Source organism: Pleurodeles waltl, chromosome 6, assembly GCF_031143425.1.
Source record: "Pleurodeles waltl isolate 20211129_DDA chromosome 6, aPleWal1.hap1.20221129, whole genome shotgun sequence".
Lineage (NCBI taxonomy): Eukaryota > Metazoa > Chordata > Amphibia > Caudata > Salamandridae > Pleurodeles > Pleurodeles waltl.
Genome location: NC_090445.1, coordinates 1,325,541,712 through 1,325,557,333, shown reverse-complemented (window position 1 = coordinate 1,325,557,333; position 15,622 = coordinate 1,325,541,712). Strand labels below are relative to the sequence as shown.

General features: G+C 44.3%; 1 protein-coding gene and 1 long non-coding RNA gene across 2 annotated transcripts in view; one reads left to right on the top strand and one right to left on the bottom strand.

Moving 5' to 3' along the window:
• The window catches only part of LOC138300829 (uncharacterized), a 295,919-nt gene that overhangs the window by 203,433 nt on the left and 76,864 nt on the right, over window positions 1-15,622 (top strand). Inside the window, exon 2 of the long non-coding RNA XR_011205021.1 lies at window positions 4,715-4,791. This is a non-coding gene — a long non-coding RNA (uncharacterized lncRNA). The remainder of the gene's footprint in view (window positions 1-4,714; window positions 4,792-15,622) is intronic.
• CALY (calcyon neuron specific vesicular protein) overlaps window positions 1-15,622 on the bottom strand; it is a 141,319-nt gene that overhangs the window by 100,394 nt on the left and 25,303 nt on the right. Inside the window, exon 2 of the mRNA XM_069240632.1 lies at window positions 4,610-4,750. Coding sequence (XP_069096733.1) covers window positions 4,610-4,735 — 126 coding nt within the window. The 5' untranslated portion in view covers window positions 4,736-4,750. The remainder of the gene's footprint in view (window positions 1-4,609; window positions 4,751-15,622) is intronic.

Genomic DNA, 15,622 nt, shown 5'->3' with positions numbered 1-15,622 from the left:
AGTGTCTAAGAGTGTCTGGGAAGGCATTGGGGACTGAACCTAAGGAGGGAGGCACAGGATCCCACCCAACAGAATGTACATGGGGTACACAGTGATCCAGACAGACCCATTATAGTGCGGGGCAAGGGTGCCCATATCTCTTCTAAGTGTAGGAGGGGAGGCTTTGATGGGCAGAGGCCCAGGGTACCCTATTTCCAGCCCCAGTGCTTTGGTTGCTCCAAGTGGGGGCACAAGTAGGGTTACCAGGCCTGTATCAAGGGACCATCCATTGGTGGGAGCTCCACAGTGTCAGAGGAGCTGGGTGGGGTGGCCGCCCAAGGTGCCCTATCAGTTCAGTTTTCTGGGAGGTACCACTCCACAGTAGAGGATACAGAGGCCCAGATGGAGGGGCAGGAGGTGGACACAGGCCATGGTGGGAGGACCAGTGGATCAGGGTTTGTCAGCTCTGAGAACAGAGCTCCCAAGACTGACCCTGGTGAGTTCACTTCTGACCAGGGGGAATCCCTGCACTGTCACAGAGACAGAAAGCTGGAGACCTGTGCCAGGCTGCATGACATAGACAGAGTGTGTCATCTTTAATGGGGGTGGTGGTATCCCCCTGGAAGCCCCAGTTTGCCAGTCAAATGTTCAACCTCAGGGTACAGACCCTGTGCTGAGTGACCAGTTTCAGGCTACCAACACTGCACTGGTGGGAGGTAGAGTGGAAGTAGGGTACAAAACACCCAGGGCTACTATCCCCCACTCTCAGAGGTCAGAGAGTCCAGGATGGCCTGGGGTCTGGCTCTGGACACTGTTGGTTGCTGTTGTTATGGACAGGGTTTTCTTTGGGTTGGGGACAGAAGTCTGATTCAAGGGGTGGAATGGGCCACATCACTTTCACTGTTTTACTGTTTGAAGTGTTGCACAAATGTTTTACACTTCGCTTCTAAGTTATGCCTGATTGCTCTGTGACAAGCTACAAGAGGGTTGAGCACAGGTTAATTTGGGGGTTACTTGTGCCTCATCCTAACTAGGATTCTGGTTGCTGCTTGAGAAGCACTCCCACCCAGCTCAACCAGTAACCCAAATTCTAACACCAACTTTAAAGGCCATGAAGAAAACTATCATAGGAGGGAAGTCCACAAGTTGAGACATCAACGTCTGCAACGCCTATTACTGTTGTACAAGGCAAACATGCTGGCATTGTTGCTGTAAAGTGCTGCTAGTTGAGACTATAACAAGGCTGGGAGACTAGATAAAGTGGAAGGGTGACTATCACATGGGGCTGTTGACATTCTTAATTCTATACCTTTTCAACTATTGAAGCAAGAGTACTCTAGGCATCTATTGTTTTTTGGATAGTATTTTAAAGGCAAATGAAAACTAATTAGCTTTACCTTTCTAGAAAAGAGTTGTAAAATATCCCTGGACTAGAGGTGGAAAGTATCAAGGGCCAAGTGCTGTGGCTTGTTGCCAATATTGTACAACTGCTTAATCTTTAAAGCTTATTTTATAATATTTAAAAAAACATTTTATTATTGAGTGTTCTATTCATCAAGATTTGAATTACGTAAGTATGATTACTCTTTATTTGAATGTTGTGCTTCATTGTGAAGCGTAATATAATACCAGCCTATTGTTTTTTTGTCCCTCGATCCTGAACTAAAGATACTTTTTATGATGCTTCACTAAAATCAGTTTTTTAATGCAGTTGGTGGGGGTTCTTGGCACACCGTCACAGTCATTTAGAGGTGCTCTAAGTTATGCAAGAGACTCAGAATCTCCTGATCATAGACTATTTTCTCGCAAAGCTTTAAACGAAGAATGAAATCAGTTTACAGTGACTATACGAGAAAAATTATGTGATAATGAACACTTTAGCGCCTTGAAACTTTTCCAAACATTACAATTCAGACAAGTTGTTTCTAATTTTTAAATTGTAATATGCTCTTTATAACGAATATTTTTCATATGGTTAACAATTGTACTTGATTTTACAATATCAAATTTTGTTTAAAGGTTGTCACAATATCTTGTTTTCTGCTGTCAAAGTTATTTTTTCCCTTCTATGCATTTAATAGTACACAGTTACTGCTCTGGTATTTTCGAGCTACCTTGATTTGCATGCCTGTGACTGTCTTGGTACTTCACTCAAGGTTTGCCATGCTACTTTTCTGCTGTCCAGGGTTTGCCAGATTAGCTTGATTTCTGTTCTCGGGTTGTCCTATTGCCTTGATTTCTAGTGAGGTTTTGTCATGTTTCCTTGTTTTGTTTTTCATAGGGTTGACATGTTACGTTGCTTTCCGTTCTCCAATTGCCACGTTATTTGTTGTCTGCTCCATGGGTTGACATGTTATTTTGTTGTGTACTGTTTACTCAAGAAGTTCTTATGTATACTGCTTCTGGCATTTTCTGCGGTGGTACAAATGTGTTTTTCATTGTAACGATATTAAAGCGCTAAGATGTTACAAAGGCAACATTTCTGTTCCTCCCTTTGCTTCTCTCTGAGTTTCCTGAGAAGCAACGGTCTCAATGGAAGTGTAGAAGAGTGCTTGATGATGATGATGCATGACCTCCACAAAATTAACACAGACACGATGGAAGCAGTGGACTGACTGATTTGGAGTCTTTCTTATCATCTCCTTTTACACCTGTGTGTCTGTAGTTTTATGAGGAATCGGAAAATGGCATGCTATGGTATTACAACCCTTGCCTTTCCCTGCTTCCTAAGAATCCTTTTGTGTTGCTAAAGTTGCTCTAAGTGGCCAGGGTATGTCCCTTGCTCGCTGTGCCACTGGATTCAAGCTAGCCTGGTGATACCCCGAAACTGGTCTCAGGATGCTTGTTTCTGGTCCAGTGAGGACCTGGCCTTGCAGCTCAGGCTGGACTGTTCCTATGGGGAGCAGGATCAAGACTGATTTGCGTATGGCTGGGTCCAAACTGGAGTGACATGGTGAGCAAAAGAATGATAGATTTAACTCAGATCTGTGATTGGGGTGAGCGCTTGAAAGTTTTCAGCACTCAGTCCATCATCCTTTTGTGTTGCTAAAGTATACTAAGTGACTAGGGTAGGCCCAGACAAGAGTCCCTTGCTCACTATAGCACTAGATTCAAGCTAGCCTGGCTGACACCCCCAAAATGGACCCACGATGCTTGTTTCCAGTCCAGCGAGGACCTGGCCTGCAAGTTCAGATGGACTGTTCCCATGGGGAGCAGGGTCAAAACTGATTTGCATATGGCTGGGTCTAAACTGGGGTGGCATGGTGAGCAAAAGAACGATGGATTTAACACAGATCTGTGACTGGGGGCAGAGTGTTTGAGGTTCAGCACTCCGTTCATCATCCTTTGGTTTATTTAATATCTCAGCACTTTGATTTAAAGGGCAGGAGGCAGACATTCTGTGAGAAGTGCAGAGATGTATTGCGATGGAAACCCTGACACTTAATTTTTTTGAGGGAGGAACATTTTTTAGATGTATCTGTTATGAATTTACCCGAAATAGCTGGACTATCTTAGGAGACCATCTAATGAGCGTAGACATATTGTGGATAGGTAGCTATCTAGATATGGCTTTTTCCTTCTTGAGCTTGAGAAGTCTCCACAAACAATCTGAGGGCCACTCTTATTTTTTATAGTGTCACGTGGAACCCCTTGGTGGTTAACATCTCATTAGTAAAGTTTGCCTATCACCAATACTGTGCTTTCCACTCTGTGATTATCACATTATCAGATGTGGACCTGTCAGGTCTTTATATCTGCATTCTGGTTATGTCAGCACTCAATGTATTGTTTGTATTCCTGTGCTTCATGCTGTATTTAGCTTGCCATTTTCCCATGCTTTCAGACCGGAGGGTTGACATATCACCTTGTTTTCTGATCACTGTGGCTGATTGATATATTTGCAATGGTTTCGTATACTATGGGCTGCCAAAACACTACTGAAATGATCAATAAAAGTAAAGTCACATTGTCACATTGCCTTATGTTCTTCTCTTTGGGGATTGCCACCTTGCCTTGTCTTAAGGGCTCTATGCTTGTCACACTATTTTATTTGCTACTCTTGGAAGGTTCTACATTTGCTAGTGCTCTCGAGGTGAAACGTTATATTGCTTTGAGTTCTGTGTCACACTGCCACTCTTATTTGGTGCTCTTGCATTTCTTTGCCTTCCCATCTCTACTAACTGTCGCATGACATAGCAGTTTGCTGTCTATTTGTTTTTACTTTGCCTCCTTTTCTCTAGTGGCTGTCACCTCGCCTCACCTCACTGCCTGAGGGTTTATTTTCTGATATGGAATTATTATATTACATTGTTTTCTGTATCCGGGGTTTGATAAATTATTTCTGTCTCCTCTCTGAAAGTGTGCCACTACCTCATTTTCCACTGTTGTGGTTCTTACATTGCCTTATTTATACTTGGAATTTCCTATAATAACCATCTGTTGTGCTTTATGGTTTTGTGACACTGCCATGCTTCTCTCCTTTTTTGATTTTCACTGAGATTTATTTCTCTGTGACTCGAGATTGTTAAATTGCCTCATTTCCTCGTGCGCGATTTATCACAATACTTTGCCTTCCTCTCTTGAGCTGTCATTTACATTCATTTTTCCACTTCAGTTATCGGAGCATTACCTTGTCGGGGTATGGTTGCTGTAATTGGCTGACATCCAGTGGTGTAATCAGAGGGATATTATCAAAAGCTTCCTCTGACCCTGGCTCCTTCTCCCCTTTTTCCAGGTTCATGCTGAGTTTCACCATTGTGAACAGGAAGAGCTGGAGGAAAGAAGAACACATTATTAGCTTTGTTCTAGCCTGTGAGTAATTCCTCCACTTACTTCCTCTGGTGTTGTAAAGCGATCATATTAATGTTAAGGGTAAACTATTCCTAACTCTAAATCCAACTGTCTGTAATGCTAGCACTAAACTATCCCCAAGGCTATTCCTCCCTGTGAGCCTCCTTCTCTGCCTCCCTCTGTCTAAGATAGTACTAACGGGTAAGGGTAACCATAATGCTATCCTGACATTAGCCTGAATACTAAGGGCCTCATTTACAAGCGGCCAGCACCGCCGGTGCATCACTTTTTTTGACGCACTGGCGGCGCAGGCTGCAGGGCCATATCTACAAGGCCACACAAAGCCATTTTGTATGGGTTTAGATGGCCTTGTAGATATGGTCCCCTTTAACACATTACTCTGCGTGAAAGGGGCATTCCGTGGGTGTTGCTGTGGGTGTTCCCATGCAACACATTAAACTAACGCATTCCCAGATTTACAAGGTTTCGTAAACCTGGGAATGCATTCGTTTCCTATGCCACCCCGGGGTGGCATAAGGGTGGCACAACGTGGAGAAATCACATTATTTGTCCTCGTTTTTTCCTCTTTCTATATGTGCTGAATTCTCCAGCACGCGTAGAGGGAGGAAAACGCCTCTCGTGAAACAATCATCCCCACAACGCAGGTATGATTGCCATGGTGCAAGGGTGCCTGTGTTGGCACATGGCAACAACTTGTGCGCCAGCGCAGGGGACAAGGAAAGGAATGTACCATATCTTGTAGATACGTTGCATTCCCACCCTATTGTTTTGACGCAGGTCAGCGCAGCCAAAAGGGTTAGACGCTGCCCTGCGCCAAAACTTTGTAAGGAGGCCCTAAATCTTACGATGTTGCTTAGCTATCTCCAGCCCTGCTTCAGAGCACTCCCACTGCCCCCAACTGTCTAATGTGAGCTTAAGTAATCACTGTAAGCAAACCTTAATGTTGCCAATACTTATATCAACCCTTAACCTAATTTTATTGCTAACCCACTTTCGCTAACATGTGCTGTGACCCATCCTTGCTACTTTCTGTATGATAAGACAGTGTGTGTAACCTGATGACTGAGGCTACTTGTGATAGTTAAAAGATTAGATGAAGTCGGGAGAAAAGGTAGGTTGAATTCTTCTTTCCTATCAGTTTATAATGGAGCCTACCAGGGCACATCTACCAACACCAAAATCCGATCTTCAACTGACTTCCAGTTGAAAACCGGATAGAATTGGAATAAACATTACCCTCATGCCGCAGGTAAGTCATGAGAGTGATGCTCCCTACAGCACTACCCTGCAGGGCATCTCTGCTCTCTACGGTTGTAGCAAGAGATAGCAATGATGGCAATAGAGGTATTTGTAACTAGAGGGGTAGATCTTCTCACAAAGTTCATCCCTTTGCCGCAATGGTGGCGCTGATTTCCAACATTATTTTTGTTCTATTGCTTCATAGATAGCTTCCATGCCCAAGGTTCTGTGTTTACACCAACGGGTAACTATGCTGTCTAAATGAGGCTCCCTTTTAGTCCTAGTGGCAGCAATTATAGTTGTTTTCTTGGGAGAAAAAATTGATTACGCAATGCAGGTAACTGTGTGGTCTATAGCTATAATTCTTCGCATCATCTATCTGTGCTGCTAGGATTTTACTGATTTCCTCCTAGTTTGTGTGCTCACTGAATGACAGACAAAAGTATCAGAAACCAAAACGAAGAGGAAGCACGTGCTGCATTACCCTTCTTTCTCACCAATTCCAAACAACATTCCTTCCTATTGTTCTCCAATCTTGAGTTCCATGTAGTGGTGTGAGATGACAAATAGTGGCAATTCTTGTCTACAGGTTTATCCACGGGCTTCCTAAGTGTTAGTCATGGAGATTCTGGTGGCTTTGCATGCTTTTAGGTGGGGTGTGTGGTTCCCAAAGTCCCATAAATAGTTAGACTAGACAGTGCAAACAGTAAATAAATAACAGCTGAAGGTTTCTGATTCTGAAGCGTAACTATATATAAGGATTTCAAGAAGCGTAACCAAAAGAGAAACAAGGCTATTTTACAACGGAAGTGCAAGAACCCTTCATCTCCATCTCACGTCAGATCCACCCAACTCCACTTTCACTGAAAGACTACTAGTACGAGCTGAAATGTGTGTAAACATCACTGCTGCACATGTAAAGAGGAAATTAAACTAAGGGCTGTTGAAAGAGAGCCAAAGGACAGTCCTCAATCTCCCAGAGCTCCAGGAGACATGAAGACCCTAGCCCTTGACTGAGGAAGTCTCTTGGACAACCCTCCAAATGCCCTGGTAGGAAGCATAATAGATTTCCCCTGCTGTGAACATTTGCTCTAAGGTTTGGTTGGTCAGATACAGCCAGGACATCAGAAAACCTGACCCCCTCATTCTACCAACTGCAAGGAGGTCCCTTCAAACAGAAACAATGTATTGGTGACCACAGAGACATAGTGAGGAAGTAAACAAGGTGTATTAAGGGAGGGAACCCAAAAAAGTGATATCCTACAGGCAAGCCAGCATGTAACAGAGCCTCATGGAATACTCCCCCAGGGCTGCGAATGACATAGGTAAGAATTCTGCGAGGTTCTTACATTTCATGAAGCTACAAAACATCACCTTTCCTTTATAACAAAAAATATGAATACAAATAAAATACATTTAGGATTTGAGATTGGCGGTCAGTCCAGTTTCAAAAGTCATTCCCCACATGTCTTGATCGGAATGGTTGTCCCCACACGTCTTGGCGTGGGGAGCTGTTGCCACACATAATAACCCAATCTAGAGGGAGCATTCCACATTCTACCTCAGTCAGTTCTCACTGTTCAGGACTCACTCTAATCTGCCTCTGAATTCCACAGAACCAAGGTGAGGTTCTGGTGGATTCCTAGTTTCCACAAAGCTACAACAGGGAAGCAGTGGGAGCCTCAGCAAGATGTGACTCTAAACAAAAACTTCGCAGCATTTCTGTAAGCCATAGTACCAGGCTCAGTAACTTATACAACAGAGCCAGTGGGCACAAAAGTAACAGTGGCTAAGGCATTACTAACAATATCATTGCATACAGGGCTTTATGAGGTAGTAAAAGAGAAAGTAGAGCAAAGTGAAAGTTACACCAAGTTAATAAAAATTCAAAAGTCTACTTACATTTTCAATTTACAAACATGTTTCAGCACTACAGGGGAGGTGTTGAGCCACTTACTAGAGTTGCCACAATGAAAAGTAGAATTTAGCTTTCCTCTTAGAAAACAACCAGAAGGTGCAAAAAGCAGTTGCAAAACAATGTAATTTAGGTATATGCTCCAATATATATTCCATTATTCGAGAAAGGAGATATTTTATGGGCTGGTAAATCCCAGAGCTATGATAAACGTATAGCAATAAATGAGAACAAGAAACAAACAAAATAAATATTTCATTACACAAATTAACCAAAATATTAAGCAACCGAAACATGGAACTTGCAATTAGTAGGTTTCTTTTTTTTAATTTAAAGTTCTTTAGGCTATAGACTATAGGGATAATAAAAAAGTGAGCCTTGCTGTATAAAGTGCAGATATCTGTGAATAAATATCAAGCCTCTGATTAATAGAAATATTTTTGAGACTCTGGTGAAATGCAAAGAATTGTAAGACCTAGCTGTTATCCATTAAAACACTACAAATAGCAATCATTGAAAATCTCACCATGGACGTCTGTGAATCCTTGACGACAAGTTGTCATTCCACTCCAACTATTGCCTATTCATCCTATTAATATATAGACGACCATGCAGCAATGCCACCTTAAGAGATGTTCTACTTGATACAGTAACCAACACCCATCTGGGTCACTCAAACCCATACATTGCAGAATACCTTAACATATGATTTGACAAAAGCAATCTAACCACAACTCCAACCATCACAACCAATATTGAAACCTTCAACCTACAAGAAATCGTTTCTTGCCCAACTCAATGCACAGGATACAAGTTAGATGTCATATTGGCACCCTTAGGACAAGACACAGATACAGACAACTCCCCCATAAGCTGGATCAACCACAACATCATCAATAACAAACAACAAATGCGTGTACAGACAATGGAAAAAACAGACATCCTGCAAACTCAAAACTCACCTTGACAAAACTAAAAAAAACAAGACATACACACCTTCTACAACTGGATCTCCACTGCACTGCAAAAACAACAGATGATGGACGGACTGCAGAGCAAATCAAACATTCACCCCCAGTCACAGATCTGGGTTTAATCCATCAGTTTTTTTGCTTGCCATGCCATTTCAGATTGGACCCAGCCATAAGCAAATCAGTCTTGACCCTGTTCCCCATGGGAACAGTCCAGCCCGAACTGCCAGGCCAGGTCTTTCCTGAACCAGAAACAAGCATCCTGAGACCGGTTTCAAGGTATCACCCTTCATCAGCCAGGCTAGCATAAATCTGGTGGCATAGCAAGAACGGGTCCCACGTCTGGGCATACCCTTCTCACTTGGGGCGACAAATGCAAAAACAACAGATGATGGACGGAATGCAGAGCAAATCAAACATTCACCCCCAGTCACAGATCTGGGTTTAATTAATCAGTTTTCTTGCTTGCCATGCCGTTTCAGTTTGGAGCCAGCCATAAGCAAATCAGTCTTGACCCTGTTCCCCATGGGAACAGTCCAGCCCAAACTGCCAGGCCAGGTCTTCTCTGAACCAGAAACAAGCATCCTGGGACCGGTTTCAAGGTATCACCCTTCATCAGCCAGGCTAGCATAAATCTGGTGGCATAGCAAGAACGGGTCCCACGTCTTGGCATACCCTTCCCACTTGGGGTGACAAATGCAAAAACAACAGATGATGGATGGAATGCAGAGCAAATCAAACATTTACCCCCAGTCACAGATCTGGGTTTACTCCATCAGTTTTTTGCTTGCCATGCCATTTCAGTTTGGACCCAGCCATAAGCAAATCAGTCTTGAACCTGTTCCCTATGGGAACAGTCCAGACCGAACTGCCAGGCCACTTCTTTCCTGAACCAGAAACAAGCATCATGGGACCGGTTTCAGGGTAGCTTGAATCTGGTGGCATAGCAAGCACGGGACCCACCCTGAAACCGGTCCCAGGATGCTTGTTTCCGGTCCAGTGAAGACCTGGCTTGGCACTTCGGGCTGGACTGTTCCCATGAGGAACAGGGTCAAGACTGATTTGCATATGGCTGGGTCCAAGCTGGGGTGGCATGGTGAGCAAAAGAACGATGGATTAAACCCAGATCTGTGACTCGGGTGAGTGTTTGCATTGTTCAGCACTCCGTTCATCATCCTTTTGTGTTGCTAACATTGCCCTAAGTGGGAAGGGTATGCCCAGACGTGGGTCCCTTGCTCACTGTGCCACTGGATTCAAGCTAGCCTGGGTGATGAAGGGTGAAACCCTGAAACCGGTTCCAGGATGCTTGTTTCCGGTCGAGTGAAGACCTTTCTTGGCAGTTCGGGCTGGACTGTTCCCATGCGGAACAGGGTCAAGACTGATTTGCATATGGCTGGGTCCAAACTGGGGTGGCATGGTGAGCAAAAGACCAATGGATTAAACCCGGATCTGTGACTGGGGGTGAGTGTTTGCATTGTTCTGCACTCCGTCCATCATACTTTTGTGTTGCTAAAGTTGCCCTAAGTGGGAAGGGTATGCCCAGACGTGGGTCCCTTGCTCACTGTGCCACTGGATTTAAGCTAGCCTGGATGATGAAGGGTGAAACCCTGAAACCGGTCCCAGGGTGCTTGTTTGCGGTCCAGTGAAGACCTGGCTTGGCAGTTCGGGCTGGACTGTTCCCATGAGGAACAGGGTCGCTTGTTTTCGGTCCAGTGAAGACCTGGCTTGGCAGTTCGGGCTGGACTGTTCCCATGAGGAATAGGGTCAAGACTGATTTGCATATGGCTGGGTCTAAACTGGGGTGGCATGGTGAGCAAAAGAAGAATGGTTTAAAACCGGATCTGTGACTGGGGGTGAGTGTTTGCATTGTTCAGCACTCCGTCCATCATCCTTTTGTGTTGCTAAAGTTGGTTGCCTTAAGTGGGAAGGGTATGCCCAGACGTGGGTCCCTTGATCACTGTGCCACAGGATTGAAGCTAGCCTGGCTGAAGAAGGGTGAAACCCTGAAACCAGTCCCAGGATGCTTGTTTCTGCTCCAGTGAAGACCTGGCTTGGCAGTTCGGGCTGGACTGTTCCCATGAGGAATAGGGTCAAGACTGATTTGCATATGGCTGGGTCCAAACTGGGGTGGCATGGTGAGCAAAAGAACAATGGATTAAACCCGGATCTGTGACTGGGGGTGAGTGTTTGCATCGTTCAGCACTCCGTCCATCATCCTTTTGTGTTGCTAAAGTTGCCTTAAGTGGGAAGGGTATGCCCAGACGTGGGTCCCTTGCTCACTGTGTCACTGGATTGAAGCTAGCCTGGCTGATGAAGGGTGAAACCCTGAAACCGGTCCCAGGATGCTTATTTCTGGTCCAGTGAAGACCTGGCTTGGCAGTTCGGGCTAGACTGTTCCCATGAGGAACAGGGTCAAGACTGATTTGTATATGGCTGGGTCTAACCTGGGGTGGCATGGTGAGCAAAAGAACGATGGATTAAACCCAGATTTGTGACTGGGGGGGAGTGTTTGCATTGTTCAGCACTCCGTCCATCATCCTTTTGTGTTGCAAAGTTGCCCTAAGTGGGAAGGGTATGCCCAGACGTGGGTCCCTTGCTCACTGTGCCACTGGATTCAAGTTAGCCTGGCTGATGAAGGGTGAAACCCTAAAACCGGTTCCAGGATGCTTGTTTCTGGTCCAGTGAAGACCTGGCTTGGCAGTTCTGGCTGAACTGTTCCCATGAGGAACAGGGTCAAGACTGATTTGCATATGGCTGGGTACAAACTGGGGTGGCATGGTGAGCAAAAGAACGATGGATTAAACCCAGATCTGTGACTGGGGGTGAGTGTTTGCATTGTTCAGCACTCCGTCCATCATCCTTTTGTGTTGCTAAAGGTGCCCTAAGTGGGAAGGGTATGCCCAGATGTGGGCCCCGTGCTCACTGTACCACTGGATTCAAGCTAACATGGCTGATGAAGAGTGAAACCCTGAAACCGGTCCCAGGATGCTTGTTTCCGGTCCAGTGGAGACCTGGCTTGGCAGTTCGGGCTGGACTGTTCCCATGAGGAACAGGGTCAAGACTGATTTGCATATGGCTGGGTCCAAACTGGGGTGGCATGGTGAGCAAAAGAACAATGGATTAAACCCAGATCTGTGACTGGGGGTGAGTGTTTGAATTGTTCAGAACTCTGTCCATCATCCTTAGGTGTCTCCACTGCACTGGACAAAGAGATACCAACAAAAACCACAAAATGAAGAGAATGAAAACATAACTCAACATACTACAATGCAAATGGAAAAAATCAGGAGATGAAACAGACAACAGACAAAAGCATGCTATAGCACTTTAGCAGAGCCTACGAAAGAGCCATCAGAACCACAAAAATACACCACTACTACACGTGTATAACTGAAGCAGACTTCCCTTCCAACAGAATCCTGCAATCTAGAGTGCCTAATCATAGAACTACCATGATTACAAGACTTCTGTGACACGGTCTCCAGTGAACTGATCTAAAAAATTACAAAGATTGAAAGTTACCTAAAGGAGAAGGCAGACAAAATCATAACATCACATGATCTAACCACCACAGAAACAGACACCAATAACCATCCATTAATGTCTCCCTTCAATACCCTGTTACAAAAAGATTTTCTCTACCTCTGCATTATCATTGGAGCCAGACCATCAGACCCAGCACCGCCAAGAATCTTTAAAGGTATCCTTGATTCATCTTGTGCAGGTGAGATAGCAAGATGCCTACTCAATGAGTCCCTGAAAGAAGGCTTATTCCCACCTGAGCTCAAAATCTCCTACATCAGACCTCTCCTTAAAAAGAAAATCCTCAACTCATCTGATCCAGCAAACAGCAGGCCCGTAGCAAATGGACCATTGTTAGGAAACCTTTGAGAAAGCAGTGTTTACTCATCTTTCTTACTTTACCGAACAATATGACTGACTGACAAACCAACGGTCTGGTTTCAGATCAGACAGAGGCACTGAGTAAGCCATCATATCCATCTTGGATGATCTAAAATTTACCATGGACAAAACTGAAGTAACTGCCTTGTTACATCTGGATTTATTTACTGCACTTGACAGTGTTCACAACCACACGCTACTGCAAAGACATCATCATATCAAAATCTAGGAAAATTCTCTAAAATGGATTGCTTCTTATCTTACAGACCAGACACCCAGAGGGTAGTCTACCTACCCCTTTCACAGAAACTCCTCACACACAACACTGTGGCATTCCACATGGGTCCATCATATCCCTCTACTATTCAAAAGCTACCTAACACCTTTACCAAATCGAATTAAATCATACAATCTCACCTGTTATAAATATGCAGATAACGCCCACATCATTTTAAAAATGGATAGCCCCTCTACAATTCAAAACTTGATGCCGCCTTCGTGCCATAAACACATGGATGATGAATAACCATCTAAACCTCTATACCTCAAAGAAAGAGATTATGACATGCAGACAAAGGCAAAACTATCAGAACTACCATCACATGGCCTAAGGAATTTGACGCCTCTCTGACAAAATCAAGAGAAGTTAGAAACCTAGGAGTAACATTGGATTCAGAAACGACATGCTAACAACATCAGAGAGAGCCTTCTACACAATAAAAACACTATGTCACATCTTCCCATACCCTGCATACAGACATAAATTGCAAGCCATCCTCATGCTTGCAGTCTTCAAGCTGGACAATGCCAACAACCTATACCTTAGTACACCTGCATTCATTATACGTAAAATACAACACATACAAAGTGCTGCTGCACGTCTTCTTCTCTGCCTTCACCCAAGACAATGAATGATTCCAGTCTTAAAATCACTCAACTGGCTACCTATTGCTAAAAGGGCACCCTGCATTGCAAGGGTCCAAGGCACTCTGCATTGTTCATAGAGCCTCCTAAAGGACCACTATACCTACAAGTTAAATTCAAGCAATACAAACAAAACATAACACTGCGGTCCAGGCTTTTACCACTTATCATCTTACCATCTTACCATAAGGTATGCTTTCTCAGTACAAGTTGACAAGCTGTGGAACTCACTACTAGCCAGCCTTAAAAGCACCCAAGAGCATATACACTACTGAAAAAAGTTGAAAATGTGGCTGTTTCCAAGCAAACAACTCAACCAGCAAACAGCTTTTGTCATGCAGGTCAGCAAAAGGGGCTGATTTTTGGTTTGCTGAGGCATTATATAGTTATGTACTTCCATTCCACTATGAGTGTCTGTTTCTCCTATTCTTTAAAAATTATGGAACGTGATTCCTATCCAACATTTTACTTGGTCAGAGTGTTATTTATCGTTTTAGGTCAGTTTAATTGGTTTTTTAAACTATTTTTTATCCTTCGTTTTTATACTGAAGTACGGAGTACCTGTGAGCGTGTACTTCTGCAGGCTTGCGGGCTGCTTTTCTTTTATTAACAACGCGGTCGGCATTTTCTTTTACCGCATTGCTTTCTGCTTCTTGGTGAATTCCCTGCAGGGTGTGTGGGCCTGTTAGAGCCCTCCCCCTAATTCTTCTGGGACTCGCCATCTTAGGGGTTTACAGGTTAGCAGCCTAGCTGCTAACCTGAGTTCAGAGGGGGCCCGAATCGGCTCTTATTTTTCAGCCAAGATGCGGCCGTGCAGCGGGCGCACCGCTGGCGTGCCTAAGGCAAGCCCGTCTGTGCCTGTCCGTGTCCGTTCGGGCCCGGGGGCCGGAGGCTATGCCTTTTACCGGCCTCAGAAGAATCTTATTTCCTACTCTTCTTACACACTTCTTGCATTGGAAGGTAAGCAGAACTGTAAACATAGGACTAAGATTTTCCCCACTGAGTTAGAAGGTTGGAGATGCGTACATTGTCAATGGCCTTTTAGGCCAGTTTCTGTCTTTACCTCCTCTCCTCCTCCTTTTTGTAAAACTCAAGTGACACAAGAGTATTATAAAGATAGAAAGCCTTCTGACACCTATACTATGACCTATGCTCTGATTAACGCGTGTTCGCTGATTAAACACAAGACTTAAATACCTGATTTAATCGACCAGGACAATTTGGATTGTCTGTTTGTCATGGAAACTTGGGCTAGGTCAGATTCATGCCTTAATTTTATTGCAGCGATCCCTCCTGGATACTCTTTTTTAAGATTGGAATGAACTACAGGGAGGTGGGGTGGACTGGTTTTGATTTTTAGATCCACTCTTAGCTGCTGTTCGGAACCTCTTAAGGTGCCATCAGTAATTTGTGAGGGTGCCTGCTTTAACATTTGTCAGAGAAATATTACAGTTTTTGAAGGGCTGTTAATTTATAGACTCCCGGGGACTCCCATGTTACTGATTTTCACTGGAATCTCAAAGTTACGTCAGCCACTCATAGGGCTGGTCACATACTTGATGGAATATTTGTCCATAACAACAACTTTGTTATTACAGATAATAGGGCTTTAGTTTGGACTGATCACCATCTTCTTAGTTTTAGACCGACTAATCCATCTGTCTCTCAAATAGTTAACTCTCTTTCCTTGAAGCCAGTTAGGCACTGGAACAGCATTAAAGTGTCCCAACTAAGGCTCGCTTTGGTCTCAGGCTGGAAAGCTGCTGAGGGCCTCTCCCTACCGGCCTCAGAGAGATTCAATCAGGGAATTAGAGTAGCCATGGACCAGCTGGTCACCTGTAAACCACCCTGGCTCTCAGGGAGGAAAAAGGCCAACTGC